The 25,104-nt window shown below is 45.8% G+C and overlaps 10 protein-coding genes across 10 annotated transcripts; 4 read left to right on the top strand and 6 right to left on the bottom strand.

Moving 5' to 3' along the window:
* Nucleotides 1–1,115: 1,115 nt before the first annotated feature.
* On the bottom strand, nt 1,116–1,577 carry BGW36DRAFT_424790 (uncharacterized protein; the record flags this gene model as incomplete). Its single annotated transcript, XM_046220019.1, has 1 exon — nt 1,116–1,577. One exon carries the CDS (start codon nt 1,575–1,577, stop codon nt 1,116–1,118), a length of 462 nt encoding a protein of 153 aa, XP_046075894.1.
* On the bottom strand, nt 1,301–2,235 carry BGW36DRAFT_118110 (uncharacterized protein). Its single transcript, XM_046209270.1, has one exon. It carries the CDS (start codon nt 2,113–2,115, stop codon nt 1,585–1,587), a length of 531 nt encoding a protein of 176 aa, XP_046075893.1. The 5' UTR covers nt 2,116–2,235; the 3' UTR covers nt 1,301–1,584.
* A 3,329-nt stretch (nt 2,236–5,564) lies between these two features.
* Nucleotides 5,565–7,884, top strand: BGW36DRAFT_424789 (uncharacterized protein; the record flags this gene model as incomplete). The annotated part of the gene is made up of 9 exons (XM_046220018.1): nt 5,565–5,777; nt 5,836–5,851; nt 5,908–6,123; nt 6,177–6,442; nt 6,492–6,506; nt 6,557–6,748; nt 6,802–7,271; nt 7,324–7,639; nt 7,711–7,884. 9 exons carry the CDS (start codon nt 5,565–5,567, stop codon nt 7,882–7,884), a joined length of 1,878 nt encoding a protein of 625 aa, XP_046075892.1.
* Nucleotides 7,885–9,479: 1,595 nt separating this feature from the next.
* Nucleotides 9,480–11,884, top strand: BGW36DRAFT_405285 (uncharacterized protein). Its single transcript, XM_046218962.1, has 2 exons — nt 9,480–9,524; nt 9,585–11,884. Exon 2 carries the CDS (start codon nt 9,655–9,657, stop codon nt 11,743–11,745), a length of 2,091 nt encoding a protein of 696 aa, XP_046075891.1. The 5' UTR covers nt 9,480–9,524; nt 9,585–9,654; the 3' UTR covers nt 11,746–11,884.
* Nucleotides 11,885–12,030: 146 nt separating this feature from the next.
* On the bottom strand, nt 12,031–13,090 carry BGW36DRAFT_289305 (class II aldolase/adducin N-terminal; the record flags this gene model as incomplete). The annotated part of the gene is made up of 4 exons (XM_046210649.1): nt 12,031–12,105; nt 12,156–12,690; nt 12,744–12,771; nt 12,835–13,090. 4 exons carry the CDS (start codon nt 13,088–13,090, stop codon nt 12,031–12,033), a joined length of 894 nt encoding a protein of 297 aa, XP_046075890.1.
* Nucleotides 13,091–13,631: 541 nt separating this feature from the next.
* Nucleotides 13,632–14,686, bottom strand: BGW36DRAFT_372997 (fumarylacetoacetate hydrolase family protein). Its single transcript, XM_046215538.1, has one exon. It carries the CDS (start codon nt 14,416–14,418, stop codon nt 13,720–13,722), a length of 699 nt encoding a protein of 232 aa, XP_046075889.1. The 5' UTR covers nt 14,419–14,686; the 3' UTR covers nt 13,632–13,719.
* Nucleotides 14,687–15,190: 504 nt separating this feature from the next.
* On the bottom strand, nt 15,191–16,681 carry BGW36DRAFT_290449 (oxalate decarboxylase family bicupin; the record flags this gene model as incomplete). The annotated part of the gene is made up of 3 exons (XM_046210764.1): nt 15,191–15,864; nt 15,922–16,261; nt 16,325–16,681. The coding sequence occupies 3 exons, from the start codon at nt 16,679–16,681 to the stop codon at nt 15,191–15,193; spliced, it is 1,371 nt and encodes a 456-aa protein (XP_046075888.1).
* A 414-nt stretch (nt 16,682–17,095) lies between these two features.
* BGW36DRAFT_395134 (uncharacterized protein) lies at nt 17,096–17,890 on the top strand (the record flags this gene model as incomplete). The annotated part of the gene is made up of 1 exon (XM_046218002.1): nt 17,096–17,890. The coding sequence occupies one exon, from the start codon at nt 17,096–17,098 to the stop codon at nt 17,888–17,890; it is 795 nt and encodes a 264-aa protein (XP_046075887.1).
* Nucleotides 17,891–20,245: 2,355 nt separating this feature from the next.
* Nucleotides 20,246–22,499, top strand: BGW36DRAFT_395133 (Alpha/Beta hydrolase protein; the record flags this gene model as incomplete). The annotated part of the gene is made up of 3 exons (XM_046218001.1): nt 20,246–20,539; nt 20,604–21,312; nt 21,367–22,499. 3 exons carry the CDS (start codon nt 20,246–20,248, stop codon nt 22,497–22,499), a joined length of 2,136 nt encoding a protein of 711 aa, XP_046075886.1.
* A 423-nt stretch (nt 22,500–22,922) lies between these two features.
* On the bottom strand, nt 22,923–24,980 carry BGW36DRAFT_337058 (uncharacterized protein). The gene is made up of 7 exons (XM_046212983.1): nt 24,651–24,980; nt 24,491–24,589; nt 24,287–24,441; nt 24,066–24,204; nt 23,383–24,005; nt 23,152–23,315; nt 22,923–23,100 (listed from the first exon to the last, which is right to left on the bottom strand). Exons 1-7 carry the CDS (start codon nt 24,709–24,711, stop codon nt 23,064–23,066), a joined length of 1,278 nt encoding a protein of 425 aa, XP_046075885.1. The 5' UTR covers nt 24,712–24,980; the 3' UTR covers nt 22,923–23,063.
* Between the last annotated feature and the right edge of the window lie 124 nt (nt 24,981–25,104).

The following is a 25,104-nucleotide window of genomic DNA, read 5'->3' as shown; positions in this document are numbered from 1 at the left end:
CGAAACGATAGGCCTGACAGGCGAGAGACGTCAGTCGGATACCCAAGCGGGTATTGTTGCAGAATGACAGAAAAAAAAGGCGTTATGATTTCATTGGTGTTTATGTTCAGAGAATGAAGCTGGCGTCGTGCCGAATAAAAAATAATACGGTGGTATAAGAAAGGGAGTCGGCGGAGATGAAGAGAAGAAGGTGAGAAGAGCCCGAGACCGCCGACGAGAGTTGATCGAGTGTAGACGAGATCTCTTAATTATGGTGGAACGCTGCGTGATATCGTGAAATGAAAAACAAAAAGTTCAAGAGTCCTACAAACAGGCAAGAAAAGCGGTCGTGACTCAACAGCCGCGTATCATGAATATCGAGGAGGCGGGAGAATGTGCCAGTTCTGAGTCATAAAACGGCCCCGGAAGCACGTAATTGTCAAATGGCTTCCGTGTGGAAATGGCAGGTAGGATATCAGCCCTCCAGGAGACTAGCTACAGGTTCAATTAAGCACCTCTCGAAACAAGCTCGAGAATCAACACCCCAACTTGCACTCCAGCGGCTGGACGCGGATGGGCGTCAGACCGAGGAGGCAGCGGTATTGACAGTAGCAGCCACACGGAGGGTATAGCGAAGGTCCCGATAGATGAGCTGGAATAGATTGATAGTCACGGACGGCTTGTCAGGGAGGATAGATAGGAGCGAGGCGAAGAGGTAGATGAGTGTTCTTCTTTTCCAATGCCGAGCAGGAGATCAGATCCGAGTCCAGAACGAAGAGTTCGTTGAGCTGAGGAGCGGGCAGGCGGACGACGAACAGGTGTTGGCAGGAGGGGATCTCTCTCGAGTACAGGATGTCGACAGAGCTAGGATAGGATGAACGAGGTTGTTGTTGGGTGGGTGGGTGGGAGGAGTGTTGAGGAGAGGTGAGGAAGGAGAGAAGTATGTAGGACGGTAGGGGCGGAAGGAGTAGATGAAGAAAGAGGCGGACGGGAGAAGGGATGGGATGAGAGTCGGTGTAGAGAGCGATGGGAAGGGACGGGACGATAGATGATGGGATGGGGAGAGGTGTGAGGACAGTGACGGATGGCGATAAGACAGCAGGAGCGAGTTAGTCATGGCCGTCGGCGTCAGTCAGTCAGGGAAGCTGGGGAAGCTGCGGCCAGACAGAGGCGTGGGCGTGGCCAGTGGGCGAAGGCGAGCGAACGGGGGAGAAGGGCGATCCGTACGCAAGCGTTACGGGAGGTGGCGCCACGGACCAATGGCGGGCGCAGGGGGCATGAGTGGGCCCGTTATGGTACGGTCTCCATACGACGAGGACCGTGTTGGTAGGCGCTGCAGGTGCGTGCCGTTTAGATGCTATCCTCGTGCACTGCATAACTACGCGACGTATGACAGAATGGTCCCCACCAGAGGCATCAGCATTCGCATTCGCATTCACAATTTCAGGGCGGCATGCCCGAGGGACCGGCGCTACGCATACTGGGCAGCCCCGAGCACGCACGCACGCCTCCCTGTTCGAAGCTTCCAGATCCGCTGCCTCGCCCAGAAGGTTCTCCCTGGCCGTGGTTGCCCCCAACCTAGGCTGTTCGATGCCCATGGTCTGATTATTGCGGATGCTTATCCTCAATTATCAGGTTGGCGAGAATGGTATGATGCAACAAGTCGATGAATTGGCCACGGTGTCGACTATCTAGGGGGATCTGCTGTGCATGTGCAACACCGGCACACTGGACGATCGCGGCAACGATCTCTAGTGTTGTGTTGTTATTGTTATTGACACTGACGACTTGGATAGCAACAATGGCAGCCAATATTCGTTCATGCACGGCGGACAGTATGTTGCGTGGAAATAGGGACGAGGAAGACGAATCCGACGGCAGTGGCCACTTCACAGGCACAGCGGCCGGCCAATAGGCAGGCGCACAGTGGGGCAGGTCGCAGCGATGTGTTTGGGAGGTGCATGAAGCTATGGCCCAAAAGAGAGACTTGGCAGCAGTAGACATGAGGGTGGAGTGAATAGAGTGTGGGCAGCAGGTCATGCAGTGACACCCAAAACAGCAGGTCCCCACAGGCATTGTCTGTTTTGTCTGGTTTGTCTGTTTTCGAGAGATGGCGGCATGGGCTGCGCCCCCCATTGGCTGCAGCTTGCAGTCTGGATCGGGCGGGCTGCAGGGCCCTGTCTGGCACGGGATTGGCCTGCTGTATGCGCCGAAGCGGGACGCTAATACGTAATACTCTATGTGTCCTTTGAACAGCGAACAGAGCGTTTGTCGAGACTCGAGAAGCGTCCCAGAGCGTGGCCTCGCACTGGATTAGTCCGTCAACCGGCGCCGCTTGCAGGCAGCATGACCCCCAGCAAGCCACCCACTAACGATCAGGTACCTGAGAGCCTGCTGCATGCTGAGAGCTTACCGGCTAGCGTCTCCAGACCGCTCTTCTCGACTGCCATTTTGATTATTTTTTTCCCTTGAATTTTTTTGGGGGCCCGAGTCGACGCGTCGTGTATACTACTCTGCGAGTCCTGTTGAATAATACTTCCCATTAATGTGATTCATTGCGAAACAGCCGTCAATACAATATTGATCAATGTTGCAATTCCATCAATGGATTGTACGGACAACAATGCTGCCCGCCGGTCCACTGGGGCCGGCCTTTGTTTCAGTTGACTTTTTCCCCAATACAGCTTAGCGGCCTTGCTTTAGGGGCCAGCGTCGCGTGATGTCTGCTCCTGGCCTGATTGTTCTCTGTCCGGTAGAGACCAAGCGGCCTCGACAATATTAATGATACATATCATTTTAATTCGCCATAAGATAAGGAAACACTTCTTTCACAAGCATCGTCGCATGTGCTGTATAAAATTATGAGTTGTCAGTGCGTGACCCACTGCGATAAGACAACTTAATTACTGATAGAGAGATACAGCGCAGAGTCCTCATTCCACTATCTACAGTACATAAGTATGATAAGGAGACCATCCACTCCGATAGTGATGATTAAATAACCACATCCCAGCATGTGCTAGCAACTAATGAGAATCCCGGCTAGCCAGCACCGATGTTTCGATTCATGTTATTTTGCTGGTCCAACACCATCACAACAATCCCAGTACTTCGGCAGCTCATATTAACCTAAAGTTGCGTTGATAACGAATAACTTAATTCCAACCAATGATGCTTTGTTTCCTCCGAGCAGCCAATGGCGATCGGCCATGATCGCAAATGAATGATGCAAACAGCCCCAACTAGTCCCTTTGTATGGAGGAGTGACCACAACAAACTTTGGTCGCAAACTGTTGCCCACCATCACCGTCGACTATTGAATTACCATTGAATAGTTCTCTTAGTTGTCAATTAATATTATCCGACGATCCTTATACTAAGTTTGCCATGTTAATGAGAATAGGGAGGCTGACCCCAGGTTCGCGGAGTCGCCATGGTCCGTGCCAGTGGAAATAAGACGCCGGATTGCCAACGCCAAGTCAACATTCATGTTGAACCTACTCTCATTTCAGTGGAAATTGAGCATCCACTATGCCAAAGTTCTAAATGGTTGGGCTTGGGCGGTTACGGACTCCTGAAACCGTCGTGCATATTGATGTCTGTTCTGAATGCTGTTGCATACTGACATTCACCCCCAAGACTCACGTGCATCGTAACAGATACAGCACTATTAATTATTCGTCAATCCGACTAATCCAGTGGGCACTTGCATCACCAGAATGCACAATCTGACGAACTTACCTTTTAGTTCGTACTAAGGTTGGCGGGCTAGTGAAGCTGAGGTCTGGCATCCATCCCCTTCCCCGCATTCTCAAGCCCGTCATCCATGCTACACCAGCCCCGTGAAGAATGTAGTCCAGCGCCCCAGAGGGGAATTATCTTACACCTAGCCTACGTATCATATACTAGAGCCGATGGTTATTGCCTCATAACAGCCGCTAATCAATGAATTGGTCGTATCTGGACTCAATAATGTTGAATAGTCGAATAATGTCGGAGTGGGTTCAGAACTGTCATCCTGGCTCCGGATGGCATGGTGCTCAGGAAAATGGATAATGAAAACAGACAATAACTGCTCATTGCTTGACCAACCTTGCCACCGGATGGATGAACAGTATGTTCATTATGTCATGCAGCACCGAGTTCATCATCATACATACACTGCTGCCATACAGAGCACCCCCTCCGCATCCGTCTTGGCCTCTCGGGGATGGGTAGTCTATATGACAACAGAAGAGCCAATTATCAGTCGCCATTTAGATTAGGACGGCTGTGGTGGTGGTTACCCGGTCGGGACGCTGGCATGCGGTGATTGTCCAATAATTGATGCTGAATCACCAGCGTCAGAGCAACGCCTGACTGTTTCGGATTGCGTTGCTTTGAGCTGTTTGGGCTTCCCGGGTGGTGTGATGATGCATGGCATGGCATGATCGTTTACATGGATATAAATTCACCGATGTGTTTACAGAGCCATCTATCTACCTGTCTGAATGTCGACATTTTAATAGCTTATCGACATCGATCGATGCCATTCGACCAACAGAAATATTAAATGATACTCCTGAGGTGTTATGGATCTGATAAGTGAACTGAGGTTACTATGTATTTTGAGTAATGAACTCCATCAATTATCCATACCTATGTAGAAACACATGTAATACTAAGTGCTTAGCACATTGGTGTTTTACGTTCAGTTCGGTCGACCACATCCTCACAGAGTACTAACTGAGTCAGTCCTAAGCGTTCCAGAAGGTTCCAAGTTTCTATACTTCGAATGTCTTAACATACTGATGACTTCTGAAAAGTGTATGCATTTTAGTCTTCTGGGCAAGTCATCGAAAGAGTACGAATTCGAAAATATATTCATTATTGTTATAGTCATTTGAGCCGTCTGTAATAGATTCCTCTCTATTCTAGTCCAATGCCTTTTTGCTGAGAGAGTTTTAAGAGTTTTATTGTTGTCTTTGGTTTAACTAGTTAAGTTGTACGGAGTAGTTTTTAGTGCGGACTTGGCTTCATGCAAGCCGGTTTCGTACTAGTTTTCGTAACAACAACTTAGTAAAACTTGGGGTTCGTTCGGAGCTGTACGGCCAGTCACGTGACCTGACATCTTACAACTTCCATATCCCAAGGCTGCAGACTGTCTAGCTTGAGGTATTTCCCCTTCGCACCAGCCATATATTGGCCCTAGGTGTGGAGAGTAAATATATACAATTGCGATGTTTCACCAGAAGCCTTCAAAATCCTGCGACGAGTGCAAGGCTCGGAAGGTGCGGTGTGAAAGTATGTGCGATTCTAATATCGAAGTGAGAAAGACAGCTATGTTAACCTCTCTTAGGAGCATCCAACAGTGAGAGCTCATCCTGCACTAATTGTATGGTAAGCTATATAAAATCCATGTAAAAGCGCTGAATAACCGATTCAATTCCCAGAAACGAGGTAGAGAATGCTACTTTGGCCCGCGCAAAAGACGGGCCAGGCAGTCGTCGCCTGTCTCACATCTGAATGGTAACCCCAGTTAGTTTTCCCAGATGCAATGTAGGTCCTTCCTACCACTTACTTTCGCCATAGCTGTAGATCAGTCGATGTCCAATCGATTCATAACGCCACCGGAGAACGTGAGAGAGACACTTAATTGTCCGCCGAGTAGAGCTACAAATATAGGAGACATCAGTTCCATTACACTGCCTGTTGAAGATCAACAACTGGAGACATACAGCTCAGAGCTGTACGTTGACCTCTTACTTGAAGATAAGAGAACCACTGAGAGACGCCGAAACGAGAGTTTGATTTTCAAGGTTTGACGCGCTATTCCCTAGCGATATGTTCCTCGCTTACTGTAACTTTAATGGCCAGGCTCATGACCAGTATAGTAAGCTACTTGTTGCTGTTACTTTGGGAAAAGTATCAATCCTAATAAGTTCTTAGTTGGAAGCTCCGGGATTGCATTCTTCTCTGACCAGAGGCTTGTATCCATTTCCGATCGTCTAGGTCATAGGAAGCTTAGGGATCTCCTGGAAAATATTGCAAATTCCGTGAACTCACGTATTAACTGCAACACACATCTGCCGGCTCCGATCAAGTTCGTTGAACCCTCTACTACGCTACAGATCTCAGAAGCATCTGCCAAGCTATATATCACTGGTCAGCCTTGTCGTCTCTGTACTCTCTCATGGAAATGCTGATGTCGTTCATAGCGTATTTCGAAAATGTTCACCCAGTTTATCCCTTTATTGATCGACACTGGTTTGAGGAGAGAGCTCATTCTAGAGATATAGCTCTATTACTTCGAGATATGCTTCCTTTCTCAGCCCTCTATCATGCTATCCTTGCGTTGGGGGCCCAATATCATGGGGACGGCTCCTTCGAGCCGGGCACCGGGATTTCATGGAAACTATATCAGATTGCTTTAGGCTTGTTCCCGGAGATTTTAGCTGCGAAGGAATCCTTAGTAAATGTTCAGGTGTGTTGTCTCATATTCGTATTCTCATTTCGTTGCTAAAGTTAAAAAGGCTGTAACTGCAATGGTAACATCTTGCATCCTTGGCTTCATATTACACGAACTAACACATCCAAGGCCATCTTTGCTCACAATTCGTCTTGTATACAAATCGGACATATGTTAACTGCTGAAGCGGCTCGAATGGCACAATCTCTAAACCTCCATAGAGCCATTTCCGATAATGAAAACGTTTCTTTTTGCCAGCGGACTTTTTGGGTGATTTACTTCTTGGAAAAGACACTTTCCTTTGCCTGTGGCAAATCATCTGTAGGTTTGTTCTCTCCATTCATCAAAGAAGGCCTTTTAACTTTTAGACTTAGAGTATACATGATTGCGATATCGGCACACCTATCCCAGACACCCCCAAATCTGTCTCTGGAAGCTTCGACTGGCTTCGCACCATATGTCGTTTTAGCAGGCTAGTTTCAAAGGCATACACTACGCTTTTCTCGATAAGCGCAACATTATTACCAATGGCTTCGATCCGAGCTACTATAATCTCGTTTAACTGTAAACTTGAGTCTTGGAGACTGTCAGTACCTGAAGCATTCCGTCCCGGGAACTCGCTTCGGTCTTTCAACAAACTAGACAACCCGTCCAACATGATCTTCCTCAGGGTCCATTACCATTATTATTGCGCTGTTATTGCCTTGGCTCGGCTCGGCTCAAGCCTCCCGCCGGCAGAGGCCCCATATTCTCTGGCAGAGAGAAGGGAAATGCTGCTGAAAGCCTGCAGCACTATTATCGAGCTTACCAACCAAATTGACATAGCCCCTTATACCCCAATCTGGTTAGTACACAGTCTTTACATAATGAAAGTCTCTTTCTAACAAGGGTGAAAGGATGTTACTTTCTGCACCTTTATCAGCCATGTTCACCCTTTTCGACTTTGTTATACACAACCCAGCAGATGACAAAACCGCAAGCAACCTTTCTCTGCTGGGAATTGCAGCAGGGTACTTCTGTCGTCTAGAGTATGCTTCGGGTGGAGCCCTCCAGACTGCGGTCCTGTCTGACATTGCCCATATTGCGCGAGACTATATTCATGACGTCAAAAATGGCATTACAGCCAGGATGGCCAACCCTACATACGCACCACACACTCCTAGAGCAGAAGGCGCAATTAGACTAGGATCGCAGACACCCTTGTCACTACCGGTGCGTTATGAAAACATTTGCTAATCTTATGTCATACTCTGAATGAATCCCTAACTCAAAATCATTTATAGGGAGGCCCAACTCTCTCGTTCGAATTGCCTCAAGGCCAAACCACCACAGGAGATTTGTACAATCCAGGTGATGATTTCCAATTTCTCATGGGGAGTAGATTTCCGGAGGGCGTTGATTTGGACGAACTCTTTTGCCGCTTCTCCCCTGCGGCGCATTCATACCCTTTTGAGTGAATTACGATTTCGGTCGATTGGGGAATTTCTTGGACCCTGGAGAGAAAAAACCGGTTGTCGATCGTTTCATTAGTATGGGTTTTACCTTTTATATTCACTTAATTCGCATTTACTCAAGACGGAGACATAGGGAAAGCCTCAAGCGGATTCTTCCGAAGCGCGGCAAAAATGTTGCAGTGTATCCTTTGTGCCGACTCTAGTGACAGTAGTGATGGGCCGATGTCCCGGCAGGTTTACCAGCATTCTCGATGTTAAAGGAAGCTCTCAATGCTTTAACTCATAGCGGTTTTCGTTGAAGCAGTTACGTTACGCATAAAAATCGTTGTGGGTTCGGAGGTATGTACCAAATTATCGTGATGATAGACCCTCATCATGAGGAAAGTAATGTGGATGAGGACAAGCAGGCTTGGCATCGAGTAAAGGGTCGAAGCGCGCTAGTTTAGAGATGAGCGTGGGTGCAAGGAGAAATCTGTATGATTTGCTAGGGTGTAATGAGTAGAAGAGAGTGGAAGAAGAGCAAACCAACCAAGAGGCTTCTTCGCACAATAACAGTGGCCATGGAGAAACAAACTGAGTGTTTATAACACGGCTATTGTTTACCTGATAAGTTTAGCCTTTGAAGAATTGTTGAAAAATAAAGAATAGGAAAGAAAAAGGAAAGAAAATTGCATGTACCCTAGATACAAACGTAGATAAGGACTATCAGGAAATCTCTATATTTTATAGAGAGGTGCGCTCAGAGTAATATCCTCATGTACACAAGCGGCAGAATGTCTAGGTAGTTTATAGCAATACGGCTCGTTAGTGACAACTCCGACTAACATGCTATATTCTCTAGTCCATAACCTCACCTATTTCGGACACATTCAACGTCTCATCGTAAACATCTCCAGCTTAGGTTATTTTCATCGCTAATCTACAGGCACTGGAGATTTTGCAATCCCGTATCAATCAGCACTACAAGCCTTCCGACTGCTTCAAGGAAAATGCCGAGGCAGCAAAATCTTGTAGATCATTGTTAACGACAAAACTCCTCCGAATCCTGCCGCGTAGCGCTTTTGCGAAGTATGATTTGACAAGTCTCGGGAAAAGCGTTATCATCATCTAGAGGGACTGAACTCCTGAGATATCCATAGCCAGCTTGCTTTACACGTACAGTTGTATTTTGTTGACTTGCGTACCGACAATGTGTAAAAGGACGACGGTCCCTTTTTTTACCTGGCCGAGGGTACGTTTCTGAACTGTATCGTTTTATATTTATCGAGCTATTTCGCTCTCACATCACCGTACTTGTGGAATCTACATTACACCGTCACAGCAATACCACTGTATTGCAATACGGCGAATGCGGGGTAGCTGTGAACAGGCCTAGAAACCTTTCTGTCGATTTAGGAAATAAAAATAAAGTCAAGGTTTCCCTCAAGCAGCGATATTTTACTCAAAGGCAAGATGAGACATCGGGTGGAGGTGGCACCGTGTAGGTTTTGCGACCGAAGGTTCTCGAGAACAGAGCATCTTCGAAGGCATGAGCGGACTCGTATGCATCCATTCAACACTTATTGCAGCTCGTTTTGTTGACTCTTCAAAGACACAAACGAAAAGCCATTTCGTTGCACCTGTGGGAAGGTCTTCTCTCGACAGTAAGTTGCCCCGCAGACTTGCACAGACAGACAGAAGGTAGATTGATATACTTCTCATAGGGATCTCCTGTCTCGTCACCTGAGGATTTCGCAAGATCGCCAGCAGCATCAAACAGAATCTATCCAAACCATGACATCAAAATCTCCCCAGGCACAGGATTCTCACACTGCTCAATGCGCCGGTATGAATGAACCCGCTGGATTCTTATCCGATGCTTCTTTGCGTGTGCCGGATCCTTTAACTCAGTTTAATTTTTCGGATGATCTCGACTTTCTGTGGAACGGTATCGATATTGGCGCTCTATCCACTCCATCTGGACAATCCGACACAAGATTTGGTCGAGACATGATATACCTGTCTCAGCACGGGATGATTGATCCCTCCGTGCTTTTCTTGCCCGATCTGCCGCCTGCACTTGGTTCGAGTGAAAATCATGGACAAAATACAGTTGAATGTGGAATGTTGTCATCTTATTCGTCTCGGCTGCCATCCTTGGAGCCGTCTGTCGACGAAGCACACTCCACATCTCGAAATATATCTCGTGACACACCTCGGAGTATTCGAAATTACAAATCATCCTGTCCGTGGAGAATAACTCAAGCGAATTACATCACAATTGTCGCCCTGATTCACGAAGTGCAACCCTCTCTGCCTGTCGGATTTGAACTTCCCTCACGGCATTCTCTGTGTCGCTATTTTGAAGGATATTTTACAGACTTCCATAGACACCTGCCTTTTCTACACATTCCAACAATCACAATCACCAATATTCCACTAGCTTTATGGCTCGCTATTGCAGCAATTGGGGCACAATACCGCTTTGAGCGACAGGAAGCCCTGAATTTATACCGTGCGTCGAAGGCGTTGATAGATCACCAAATCGAAACACGGTATCATTGCTCGAGCGCATTTACACCCTTGCATAGTTCTTCGCAAGATAACTTATCGCAGGACCCAGCGACCCAATATGAGAATAGTCGAGATGAAGGACCAGAGAACCAAGTCACAGAACTGACTCAAGCATTGGTGCTATTGATGATATTTGCAACTTACAATCATCATTCACTTCTTCAAGATGCGTTTGCGATATCGAACTGTCTTGTTCATTACTTACGGGAGAGTAAGCTACTTGAAAATGATGGCGAACCCTCCAATCAAACGTGGGAGCAATGGGTCAAGTTAGAGGGTAGACGTCGAACTATACTCGGAGCTTTCGTATTCATACACATTCAATCCGTCGTTTATGATATTCCACCAAAACTTATGAGTAGTGAGATACGCAATATACGGGTACCCAGCTCAGAAGCACAGTGGAATGCGTTGGATGCGACCATGTGGAGAGCCATTAAAGAAAATTCACCACTAGGGGCTACATTTGGGGAGATCCACGCCGCTCATTTTGGTATCACGCAGCAATGTTCTACCACCTGCAATATTTCATCATTTGCAAATTTGGCCTTAATCCATGCTCTAATACAAAACGTCCATCTAGCGTGGGAATTGAACTCTACGGTGCTTAATGATGACAGCTGCAATGTGGTAAACAATCAATCTCTCCCTTCTTCAACAGTCTCGAGGCTTGAATGTGCGCTCGGGCAGTGGAAGAGTAACTGGGAAGCCACTGAAGAGTCATCAATTAATCCAATATCATCAAGTGGACCGCTAGGTTTTAACTGTACCGCGCTCTTTCGAATTGCCTGTATTCGACTCTATTATAACATAGGTCCTTATCTGCAATTCAAGACACGGGATCCACGGATCATTGCAGAGAAAATTCGAAAGGCACCACTCCCTTCACGGACACCGAAATTATATAGCGCTGTTCTCCAAAGCGCACACTCCCTGAGCATACCTGTCCGTCTCGGTGTGGAATACGTTGCAAGAACTCAAACTCTAACTTGGAGTATCGTTCATACTCTGTGCAATGTTGAATGCGCCTTATTCTTAACCAAGTGGCTCGAACTGATGGTCGTAGACACTGAAAGCATCTGTGCCGAAGAGCAGAGATTACTGGACATTGTGAACAGCGTTCTGAGCGAAACCGATTTCAAAATATCCATCAAGTCCGAAAGGGACCGCTCGAAGCAGATAAAACGTGTTGGTATAGGTATTGTGAAGCTTTTAGCACAAACTCTCCGAGGAAGTCATGTTTTTGAATTGGTGGAAGTCCTTAAAGTCTCTCTTGAGATGTATGCCAGTGTCTTGGAAAATGACCTCTGAGGATTTTAATAACTGCATTTGTTTCCTTTTTCTTAACTGCTACATTTTCGACCTACTAGGGTTACTTGCATTTTTGTTTCTTCTCAACTCTGGTATGCTTCAAGTTGAGTTTGGGTCCCTTTATGGAAAAGTTACAAACTATACTTGATTCTGTCGTTGCATCTCATTATAGTTGGCTTAGTAGAATTTTATGAGAGAATAGCGGCTTAAGTTAAAATTAATTATTCAATAATAGTCGTTAGATTGATACATGACTAATGTCAAAATCTCAATTTCCACGACCTTTCACTTCAAGAAAGTCCCGTTTGATACTGCTTTCTCCATCTCATACTCTGGTTGAAAAGCACAGTAAAGAGTCTCCTATCCAAAATGTCAGTTTAGCAGTACTCCAAAATTTCTAGGGCTCTTACAGGATCGGCCATAGCCTTGGCAGTATACGCTGCAGCTTCATCACTAACTGGCACCTTCTTGTGTCCGGAGCCAGCGGCAGCAGCATCCACCAAGAGCTGTACTTGACAAGATCTTTCCATGACGGAAAATAGATAAGCTGCCTCATCAACCGTTTGGCCAACTGTTAATAACCCATGGTTTAAAAGTATGAGACCTTTCCCTTTAGGCCCAAGCGACTGGACAAGCCTTTCGCTTTCTGCCTCATTCAATGTTACACCCCCAAACTCCGAATAAACTCCATGGCCTTCCCCGTAAAAGTCAACAACATCTAAGTTTATCATATCTAGTCTCTTCCCAAAAGCAGAGTAGGCCTTTCCATATGGTGAGTGAGTGTGGCATGCAGCATTGACATGGGGATATCGTTTATGTAGATGGGAATGGATTTGAAATCCAGCGGCACCAGCAGGCAAGTGAGTTGCACCCCCAACTGGCACCCCATCTTCGTTCAATAGTATCAGATCAGACACTTTGATAAGACCAAAGTGCATTCCATATCTTTGAAGATACGTTAGCCTCTCATCTTCATTGCCATTGCTCCCATGACTCACGGGTTCGTCCAGAAACAGTTGGAGTATTCTGACGCTCCAGTTAGTCAATATTGATTGTAGTAGCTAATTTGAAAATTGGAAGGTTCCGCACCGGGATCTCTGAGGCTAATATGTCCAGTCAGCCCTTCAACATACCCCTTTCTGGCGAAAACACGGAAGGCTCCCGCCAAATGCTCAAGCATCCATTGTCTTTTTACTTCAAGTGAGGTGAAGGATGGGATCCCAGAAAGGGTAACACCTTGCGAAAGCCTTTGGATGGCAGATTTTTCGGTGTCATCATTAGTAGCACTCTTGACATTATCATTCTGTGCTGAGGGTGATTGAAGTGTTGTGGTAGATGTTGCCATATTTTCTCCGCTCTCGATCATATGTAGACTTTGAAGATATTTTTAGAGATTATGAAATATCTCGAATTTTTTATTTGTAAAAAGCAAAAGAAAATTATCAACCTTTTAATCTCTATTACACCATCTAGTTTGGGGCGTCTTTCTCCGACACCACTTCCAATGCTATCCTTATATTGCTCCAACGTACCCCAAAAATTATCAAAAATTTGGGGCATAATGAAGAACCTAGGCTTCAATTCGTAAATTGGGGGTTTCTTCATTTCTACTCACTATCACAAGGTGGGAAATCTTTCGTAACTAGGTGGCAAATATCTGTAAGAAGCTCTCGAGGTGTTACTTACCACTCAGTTTATTTCTGAATACTCTAGGTGGCGCGAGCGGCTGTCTATTGGCAAACTTTTTTCCGACAAAATACATTCAGCTTCTTTATTTCGTACATGTTAATTAGCACAAGGAAAGTAAACTAATGGGTAGCATGTAACGACAAACAGCTAGCTGCCTTCATTTTGAGCTAGAGGTATTTATTTTAGTGATCTATAGTTATAGGAATGCATTTAATGCAAAAGCTCTATGATGTAATTAATGCCGTTCAAGGAACACGTATTTACAATGTCTATAAAGCCAGAGCCTCAAGTCTCCTGAAACACAAATTTCCCCTCGCTATCTTGGACTTCTACTTCAATCCTAGCTTCCTCGATGAGTTGACCATTGACCTCAATTTCGCATTTCATCACCTGACCAGGCTTGACCTCCCCTACCCCTTTCGGAGTTCCTGTCAAAACGATATCTCCAGGTTCTAAAGTCATGACGCGAGAAATGTCCGCTAACTGCCTGGAAATTTGGAAGAGCATCAAGTTCGTTGAGTCCGATTGACGTAGCTCTTGGTCTACCCATAGTCTCAAAAAAACGTCATGGGGATCAGGAATACGATGTTTCGCAATGGGCTCTGAAATAGGAAGGAATGTGTCAAAACCTTTTGCGATGGACCAGGGGAGACCTTTTTTTTTAGCCTCATCCTGGATATTTCGGCCCGTCATATCGATGCCTAGGATGTAACAATCGATTGAATCTATAGCAGCTTGATGGTCCCCTGGATCAAGATCGCGAACTTCTTTACCAATAACAAGCCCGAGCTCGAGTTCGTAGTGAAGAACGGTGCCATTCGGGCGTAGAACAGGACCACACCCTGGTGGTAGAATTGATGATGGCGGCTTGAGGAAAAAGAAAGGCTGTTTAGGTCTGGAATTACTCAATTCCGCAATGTGGTCTGCAAAGTTTCGGCCAATGCAGACAACTTTACGGCACTTGCTTTTGATGGTGGCAGCCATTGTTTCCGCGTATCTCCAATCCTTTTGAATCGTATGAAATCAGCCCTCTGTACATTTCCAGTGAAGGATCGCAGTCCGAGCCTTGCTTTGGTAAGAAGGCTACAATATCACGATATGCAAACCGTGAATTGCCCAGAACCAAGCCGGATCGAAGAAAGGGAGTCCTTATGAAAAGAATGGAAAGTACTGACTGTTACCGTCAAAATAACCTCTTCGCAGTGTTTGGTGTTAATATTGTTACCCACAGGCACTTGAAAACAAAATCTACCGATCAGGAAACTACCTTAAGTAGGTCAAGTACATAATTCCGGAATTGCTTCGAAGTTATGACTAATACGGTGGGGACAACGCCAATTGAAAATACTCCCATATCACCCCAATATTCGGGGTAAAATCACTCACTATGTAGTCAACCGTCAAGCTCAGAGTAGCAGCTCCATTATTGTAGGCACGATCCACAAGTCCAGCAATCCTATTAGTATTAGTTTTGGATTCTCACATCCCGAGTCGCTTGGCTTGATTGATATGCTCCTGCAAACCAGAAGTGATGATCATCGCATCTGGACTAGGCTATCCTTTTACACAACACAATATACGAAGATTCAGATATACAAAATTCCTCACACTATATTCCTGCAATTATCTTAGTTACGGTTTAAAATTGATAGCCTACATATTATACATAATGCGTAAATGCTTAGGACTGTATCTTGGACCTAAGTAACTCCTCCTAAATCTCATAACTTTCTGGCAATAGGAAAATAAGTCTGCTCTAGAATACATTCTGGGCCCTAGTCGAGATTTTCTCTTTGATGGGCTCTTTCTCCGCGCTCTGGATCTGCGTCAAAAACTTGTCTGCTGCCTCCTTGTCGGAGGCAAAGAGATGGTCCACAACCATCCGCTGTGGAGTTTCTCCTAACCACTGAAACAGCGAGAAATCCTGATACTTATCTGCACGAAAAATTTCGAGTACTTCTAACGGTTCCTCGTCGCTAAGGTTCTCAATAAAATGGCCCATATTCTGTGGCACGATACCGACATCGCCAGCCACATAGTCAAATGTGCGTGCAGTGCCTTCAGCAGCAAAGATTGTCACGCGAGCTCGTCCTTTTTTAAAGTAGGACCACTCATCGGCGTTAGGATGCCAATGCATCTCACGAATCGCTCCAGGATTAATGCTCAAATGTGCCGCTGCCACAGTCTTTGAAATCGGAAAATTCGTAGAGTCAGTGATACGTACTTGGCCTCCTGCTGTTTTTAGTGGTTCTTGTTCCAGCATTTTGTGTGTGAATTGATATTTTGATTTCTTAAACCCTGGTGGTCTCTCCTTTTTGATGGTACTTGGTAGAGAGCCTTGAAAAATATACTTTTCTGACTTGGGAATCGCGTCGAAGATGTCAGGTGCCAGCCCAAAATTCTCCGATAACACAGACTTTGGTGTTCGTGCTGTATTTTGAATACTCAGTTCAGTTTTTTCTAAAAGGATTGGTGACATGATCTCACCCAGCCAGTCTGTTAATATAAATGTTGATTCCTCAGAGAAACCACCATCATCAAATATCAACAAAAATTCTGTACCGTTCGGGCCGAGCCCTTGTAGCGAATGCGGGTGCCCAGCAGGAAAATACCATAGATCGCCTTCCTCTAGATCGTCCATAAAGCTTCCCCCCTCAGTGTCCAGAGCAGTGACACGTACTTTACCACTGAGAACATATGCCCACTCAGCTTCAGTATGCCAGTGAAGCTCTCGAATGACGCCCTTGTCGAGACGCATATTTACTCCTGCCAACTGCTTACTGGTAGGCAGTTCCCTGATAGTGGTCTGCCTTGTCCATCCACCCTCCTATTAACTATATCAGTTCAAGTCCCCGATTGGTTCTATTGTAGATACAGTAAGGACACTCACCTCGATGCGTATATGCGAATCTGCAAAACTCCATCGCATATTCGCCATATTACCATGGTCTGTGCTCGGAGGTCGCACGAGGTCTGGGTTTTGTCTTTCCCTGTCCTTGTTCCTAGGACCTTGAAAAGTAGCGCCGTCACCATTTCGGAATGGCAACGGTTCCAAGTCTTGACCAACCGAATCAAGTTTATGGTCATACGGATCACTATGCCCAGGAGTGAAAGGCTTGTCCCGGAACAGGATGACCGGGGATTGTGCTTGGGTCTCAAGCAGCCGTCTAGTTTGACGATCTGGGCTTGGGAATGCGCTGCAGTTATTCAAAATCACCAGGGACCAGGTAAGAAGGACCAAGATCATTGAATTGGAAATTGACCGTAGTCGAAGGACGGAAAGACCCGTTTCGCTATTGATGACACCTCTCATGTTTTAGATGTGATTGGAATTAAGGGCCCCGTCCTAGTCTTCTTATATGGGTGTACAGAGAAAAGGGAAACTTAAACCCTTGTTTTTTGATTGTTTTCAAGGCTCGTGTGGGCTATATAGCAACCCCTTGCTGCGCTGGAAAACCGCCCAATGGAAATTTGTTGAAAATGCCCCAAATCGGAGAGGATTCAGTACAAAGGTGGAGACAACTAGCAGTATTATTCGCTGGGTATCTATCCGTTATCTCCAAATATCATAATTATCTTACGCAGGACAAAAGGATGGTTTCTATACCCTTCCGACAAACAAAACTATTAGCATCCAACACGCAGCATTCCAGGCTACGAAATGACGAATAACCTAAATCGCGAAGAGGAGCCCCTGTTAGGAAGGGTAGCTCCAACTTCGACCTCGAAGCTCCTTCAAAAACACCTTTCGAACACCATAGATACGCATGGAGGAGATCTGCTATTGCTGTTTTGCTATCTCATCACAGGGATATTGGATTCCTCGGCTGTTTATATGTGGGGGTCGTTTGTCAGCATGCAAACAGGAAATACGATCTACCTGGGATTGGGAATAACTGGAGTTGGCCAAATGGGCCGATGGGAAAAATCAGTCGTTTCAATTGCAAGCTTCTGTCTGGGAAGCCAGGCATTCGCTGCCTGGCATCGGTTCTTTCCAGCGCGAAGAAGATGGGTGATGTGTATCTCCTTCACGATCCAGACGGCCTGCATCATCGTCGCGGCTATCATTGTGATTCTCGGTCCAGTTGAAAATTCCCGGCCATTTTGGTTGGAATACGGGCCATTAGCTATAGTTGCCTTCCAGAGCGGCGGCCAGGCGGTGATCAGCAGAGTACTGTCGTTCAACGCCCTGACTAGTGTGGTCCTGACGAGCATCTACTGTGATCTTTTTGCATCTCCAACCCTTCTTTCAGTTCGCGCTTTTAGTCGGAAAGAGCAGCTACAAAGGGCAGGAGCAATCTTATGCCTCGTTACTGGCGCCGTATGCGGAGGCTGTTTGGTTCGTACGTCAACTGGATTCGTCGGTGCCCTATGGGTAGCTGCATTCCTCAAAGGGGTTACCATTGTCCCATTGGTATTTTGGAAGGCAGAAAAATCAACAATTGACGAGGTCTGACGTGGATGAATACTATATTGAGTATTTCGAAGCTCAGTACTACTTTCCATTTTATGTATTGTCCCTGGTTGATTTATAATTACATACACCTAAACATATGAGCATCTTTTGCATAAGGCTGTAGCCCTGTTCTGAGGTCCGTTGCAGCTTTCAAGCCAACCTGTTATCGTTATCTCCAGATGTCGGAGTTTTGGAGTTTCGACGACACCCCGGCCATAAAATACCTTTTTCCAGTATAAAATTGAACTTGCGAGCATATTGAGGTATTTAGTGTTTGAAGGACAAATAATAGACGAAGGTTTTATTCAGCGAGTCACCCTCTTCCGGCCGGGTTAAATCGCACAGAAATCGACTTCATCGAACGCTAGTGCCAAACGGTTGGGGTAAGGTCCAGAGGCGTATATGTATATGAATTCGATAAATATTATAAAAAAAGAAGCCTATAGCTTCATATAGCTTGTATTCACGAGTTTCTGCTGATGGTTATCTTTCCTTCTAAGCGCGTTTGTGAGCAACGAATTGTAGAGAAGGACACCGCAGATTAAAGTGGCGAGACTACTGAAACCATCTGTTTAGTTACCCCAGAATTTGGGGTAGATGGCTTCAACGTCTCCCAAGCAGCGTGATATCCATTCCTTGCGGTTGTCTCGCCCGGCTAGTGTTGCGACGTTATACCACTATCAAGTTCATCACTCCATCATCCATCAGTCCCCATTGGAAGAAAATCAAAGTAGCTCTTACAGATTCTTAGTACGATGTACGATGTCAACATTCGTTTCTTTGTTTCTACTTTCATAAAATTCTCTCTTATTAAGGATTTTTAGGAGTTGTGATCGCCCTGATGGAGAAACTTCTCCCGCCTCAAGGGCCTTTGCATCCAATGGGAATTCGATTTCTTGATGAGGCTTTTCGGAGCGCACCGGAAACACGCAGCTTAGGCTGTAAATGACTTAGAAATCAACAGAATTAGCACAACTCGCTTGCAGCACCCTCAACAAGGCTTTTTCAATGCCTCCTGCTTGCCCTGATTATTTAGACAGCTCAGAGCCTTTCTACGTTGTACTAGTTCTTGAGATAGGAAATGAAATAAAATACCAAGAGACTAAGAATGGAATAAATGACAAATTTTCCCAGCGCCAACGCACACAAACACGACTAGATCATAAACGCATCAGACAGTCAAAAACGAAAGCAAATCAAGTACTACATAGAGCATCTATGAGCACAAATAATGAAGATTTAGGATACGATGTCACCACTGTCTGAGCAGATGCAACGAGTGGACGTGCCAGTGACAAAGACGCTACTTGGTTTGTTCTTTCTGTCATCTCATCTACGGTTGTAATGCTTGCAACTCGCTGCCCGAAGAATTATCGTATAAAACCAAATTATAACACCTCAATTGATGCATCCTACTGATTGCTTGTCCTCGGTCAACTGTCGATGCGGTATTGATCTCCAAGTACAGCCGGAGTGCTTGGAATTTTCAGCATTTTGGGCTCTTCTTGTATCTCACACGAACCTTGCTGAGAACCTTTCCATCACTGCATCACTACCGCGAAATCCTTCATTATTGCACATCTTTCAGAACCCATGTGCTAGCACCAACCCTGTAATTCGCATACTTGGGGGCTTTTTCCGACAGGTGTAACCAGCAAACCTACACACACTATTAGCATACTCTTTGATAATATATAGGCTCCTACGGGTAAGACCTCATCCCTCTTACCTGGGGCTTGTTCGTGGGTATATGGAACACGATATGCTTGGGGCTGGGATTAGTTTGCGGACGAGATGGATGGACTCGGGGATACTATATCGATCATATACCGCCTGTACGCTTGCTCTTTTTTCAAAGCGGCCGTCATCCTATGACGAGTCGGGTGCTTTGGGTATGATTTAGCTGCGCGCCGCTGTTTCAGTCGAAGTTCCCTAAACTTCAAATGTTGTCTGGGGTACCATCAGGGCTCGGCGATCGAATCTAGTGGGGTTTACACTTCGGCATTTCGGCGGTTGGAGTAATTACTCGATCCAATCAGCACAATCGATGACGACTATTTTCTATGATTCGTGCTGCGTGCGATGCACAAAAGAGACAGCTAGATCTCGAATGATATTGATAATTGGAGTCTGCATCGGAGTTACAAGTCTATCGGTTTCAACATTTATACCCTCGCCTACTAGCTTCGGATCGTCTAAATACCAAACTCCGTGATCTTCAATTGGAGGCAGTATGGTTTATTGTACGCACGCTTATAAATATCTACTGAGCTACGACCCAGAGTTATCCATCGAGGATTTTCAGCCCATAATTATCTCGAGCGTCTTTTATTCTGTGACCAATTTACAATCAAAATGAGCGCCGAAGGCATTTTTCCGGATGTGGTTGGGCTCTCGTATCGATGCGGATCCAATCAGGGGACCGTAACCGACCATTTCACGTATTGTTATGAGCCGGGAGCTGAGGTTACGTTTTCTATTGGAGATCTCATACTTGGAAAGACGGTTGGCAAGCCCTTGCTCTCCATACTAGATCTTGTCTCCGTTGAAGTCTCCACATTTGATCCCAAGGTGATAAACCGCGCGAGATTGCTATTCAGCCTTTCCTCAGCTCAGGGATTTGAAGCTCCAATCATCATTGACAAACATGTAAGTGGGCTCCTGAGGCTCTTGGTTTTAGAGAGACTTTGCCTTACTTATTCTATGATTCTAGATTCAAGATGTCGTTAGCAAATACGCCTTCAAGATCAACCTAGATTCTCTCAATGTTTCCGATCTAGATGACGCTCTCTCTTCCATCCATAGTGAACTCGGAATTCCGCCCAAGACAGTGTCACATACGCGGAATCACCTACGAAGGGCTGCAGCCGGCTTCAAGGTGATGCGAGACCTGCACATCCCGACTCAAGATGGAGGCTCTATACTTGGCGATGTTTATTTACCCGTTGAACATGGAAAAAGATACCCTGTTTTGATCAGTTGTACGATTTACGGAAGGCGAGTCTTCTACTCTGGTCCGGACTTGGATGACACAGATGACATCGCTGCCTTTGAGAAAGCCGAAGATGATTGGCATTCAACCTCTGGAAGCGTTCCTATTCGAGTACCAAGAGGTTCATGGGGAACTTCATGGGAGACGCAGAGAGGATTTGAGAACATTGCAACATTCAACACATTCACTTACGTGCCCCGTGGCTATGCCATGGTGAAGATAGATCCTAGGGGCGTGTCCCAGACTGCAGGTAAAAGAGGCGTCCCTGGAGAGTTAACGAGTGATTTCTATGATGCTGTTGAGTGGGCTGCAGAACAAAGTTGGAGTAATGGGAACATTGCCCTTGTTGGAAGCTCCTACGGAGCGAATGTCCAATGGAATGTGGCGAGCTTGAGACCCAGGGGGTTAAAGTGTTTTGTACCTTATGCATGTAAGTCGCACCTTTCTCTCACGAGCAGACAACGATCGCTAATCAGATCCAAAGCTGATATTGATACATATCGCGATGCGGCTTATATTGGAGGTATTCCAGGATCGCGCTATTTATCTGACTGGTATCGCCGAGTTAAACTGTGTTCCCCGAAGTGGACCGATCATATGGACCTGTTAAGCATGATGAAGGCGCATCCCTTCTATGATGCCCTTTGGAGCGCGGTGAATTCAAGTTTGGGACCAATAGACATGCCTTGTTTTCTAGCTGCTTCTCAGATATTTATGATCCATGGTCGAGGTGCATATGAGGCCTGGAAAACCCGTAATCCTGACAATACGCATCTACAGCTCGTTGATTGCGATTATTATTCATGGCCGAGTCGTGAATCCTCCGGGAAGATATTACAGTTCCTTGACCATTACCTTAGAGGAAATGAATACCCGATCCCGGAAACGGTTGGCATTCAAATACGGCTGGGGAATGGAGAGTGGTATTGGCGAAAAGAAAAGAATTGGCCTGTACCTGGTACTTGTTACACCAAATGGCACCTTCGAGCCGATGGAAGCCTATCCACAGACGAAGCAAACAACACAGAAAAGTGCTTTTCCTACGCCGCCAGTGTCCCACAAAATGGCAAGTCGGGAGAAAGCTTTCACTCCCTTCCATTCGAGAATGACATTGAACTTGCTGGTCATTTCAAAGCAGTCCTCAGCATCTCCTCGAGTGTGGCAGACGCAGATATAGTGGTCATGTTATGGGCGGTGAACGAAGAGGGAAAGATCGTACCATATAGCTCCAAGGGAGAACCCGAGCCTCTAGCCAAAGGATTTCTTCGCGCAAGCCATCGGCAGACTGATCCTTCAAAAAGCACCCCTGAGAGACCATGGCACACACATATCCAGGAGGATAATGCACCACTGAAGACAGGCGAAGTGGTCCAGGTTGAAGTTGAAGTCTTCCCGGCTGCAGCAAGGATTCGAAAGGGATGGAGACTTCGCGTGGATATCTGTCCCTCAGAACATCAGCCTGATATTCCTGGATACAACCCTCTTGAGATGAGAGAGTGGTACGGCGAGGTAAATGATGGCGGAGTTAATGCAATCCACGTCGGGGGTAATCGACCGAACTACATAGTGTGCCCCGTCGTGCCGCTTCAGGAAGGCTACCGCAATTTAGTCCAGTAAGAAGAGCGAATAACATACATGTATTTGGATCAAACATTAGGATTGCGAGTAGCCAAATAGTTATAGTCTAGTTCTCTACCGGAGTCAAAACATATATATCTTTCCTGATGGAATGTATGCTGTTAGAGTAACTACATGTACATTTAGTGTGGAAATAAGGACACTCTTGTCGGAGACTTCCATTTCCGTTGTTTTCATATAGAATTGGTGTCTTAGATTAGCCTTGTAAGGCGGAGATTCCCCAAATGTCGATCTTGCTGCTCCTTTCATCTTTGTCAGCCATCTTTAAAGGAGTAAATCTATACAGTTTGACTTTTCTGGTTCTCTACCCTCGAACGTAACGTAGAGAGAGATACTGGTTTTAATTACAGGGCTAATGTTGTATAGCAGCTAATATATTGAAATATATTTAAAAATAAGTCTCTTTGATTGTTTTCAATACAATTAATCTGTTATAATTACAACACTATATATGTGTTTTTATGCCCTTCCCTATTTACCATTTCCTGTCACAGCATGAGTCAATTGTAATATCATCATCAGAATAATCAATTAACCTTCGGATTAAACCTGGCAGGCATCAAGGCTCTGGTTATGACTACTACAAAAGTTAACAGAAATATCCTGATGGAGAATACACCACTGTACTTACTCCGAGTCTCGAATGAGAGCCAAGTCGTTCGATTCTTGACAACACTGGGATGTGAATATGGATAATTTTAACCGTAAACCCCGTTTTTTGGCCCTAATCAGTTCTATCCAACCTTGGATCATGGACAACCGGAATGAGAGGATGACAGCCCAGAGCCCGCTGGACTTTGTTTAAGTCAGCTGAGAATGAAAGAATGAAAGAAAACCAGGAAGGGCAACCAATCAAACTCACTGCAATCATACATAATGCTGCTTGTATCTCATTTTGACTGGTCCTGATTCTGGAAGCGAGCTGTTCGCAGTCGTCGATGTCTCCCTGGGATGAAACCAGGCACGAGAACCACCGTTGAGTCGCGTCGACCGGGTAATCAGCCGAAATGCCAATGCGCAGGAATACCGTCGTTACGTAGGCTGCATATGCTGCAATCAAGACAACCATAGCTATAGGCCTCCACTGCATCACAAGCAGTTTCTGGATTCGCAAGGATACTTGTCGTGTTGTAAAAGCCTGACGTATCTCGGTCGAGGAGGGTCGCTCTCCGGAATACATACGTAGTCTTTCGTGGGCTACAGGTTTGATAACAACGTAAATGCAATATAGGACTGAACACAGTTGCAAAACGGTAGATGCAAGTGAAACCCCCAATATTGGACCCCAAGCTGTAGCTATACTTTTCTGGGGATTAAGCACGCAGGTCTGGCCGACTTGATAGGACCCGCCAGTCACACCCAGGGCAAGGGCCACAAGGCATACTGAGCCGCCATATGAACATGTAAGTGCGAAGAACATGAATTTTGCTCCCGGTTTTAAATCCCAGCAGATATTGACATGGAGCCAAATCGATCGGAAAAGGTCTGGTCATATGTTATCTAAAAAGGTTGAACACCGCCATCTCTGGGTCAATAATCACTTACTATTCAGCAATAATATCCAAATACCGAGGAATAGGGTAGCTGACGTAGCACAACAACTAGTATCTGAGTTGATATCGTTGGGTGTGATACCATCGTAGCACTGTGGTGGTTCAGAATCGAATGGAATGACGAAACACAGCTGAGAAAAAGGCAGTTAGAAGCACGTAATCCGAGCCGCTGACACGTATACAGTTGCGATTAGATGGAAGTATTGGCCGTACCGACATCAGAGCAAAACCAACCAAGGGGTGGGTCGTAAAATAATGGCGTGCAGTCAACTCCACAGGTAGAGCAGCAAATGTGAGAAGCATTAAAGAGGTCACGGTGAGGGTAAAAATACCCATCCAGCCGATTGCACCGTGGTCGTCAACTAGGCCTAAAGAAAATCAGAAGTCCGTGTTTTTCCTTCTACATTGACTCCATACGTGTTACTCGTTCATATCGCCAGGCGCTCAGGGGGCACGGTAAGCAGCACGACACATTATTATACTGAGGCAAATTTGTACACCAACGGCCAGGCAAAACTACCGAAAATCAGACAAGAGCCATTCGTTACAAGTCCAGCTACCTGAGGATAATACCCACATCCGCCTTGGTCAGGAAATCGCGACTCGTCCAAAAGTGGTGCCGGGCAGTGCTGATTCATCTAGTAGGGTTGCTTCGAAAGGATTTTGCAGGGCGGATTCAACTCTTAGTAGGGGTAGTGTCAAGCCTGTTCAGTAGTAGTTGAGTGATCGATCACCTGTCTCTCGCAGTATGCGGGGATGCTTGCTTAATATTCCAAAGCCCCCATGGGGAAAAATCAACATGCTGGGGACGGAAAGCTTAATGTCTATCTTATAAACTGCGGGGATAAACTTGACCCTTTCTGACTGGGTAGCACGAAAGACATTACGATATGCTCTCAATGTTGACATTAGTTCGGAGGTGAAGTTGAAGTTGGTAACCAGAACCGTTGACGAATGGTTCCGGTTCCCGAGCCCCGAAACTCCGAAACTCCGAAATCTCGGATTCCCAAACCCTAACCTATTCTCCAATA

This window comes from Talaromyces proteolyticus (assembly GCF_021365285.1).
Source record: "Talaromyces proteolyticus strain PMI_201 chromosome Unknown BGW36scaffold_3, whole genome shotgun sequence".
Lineage (NCBI taxonomy): Eukaryota > Fungi > Ascomycota > Eurotiomycetes > Eurotiales > Trichocomaceae > Talaromyces > Talaromyces proteolyticus.
The sequence above is the reverse complement of the archived record's forward strand: the minus strand, read 5'-3'. Positions and strand labels throughout refer to the sequence as shown.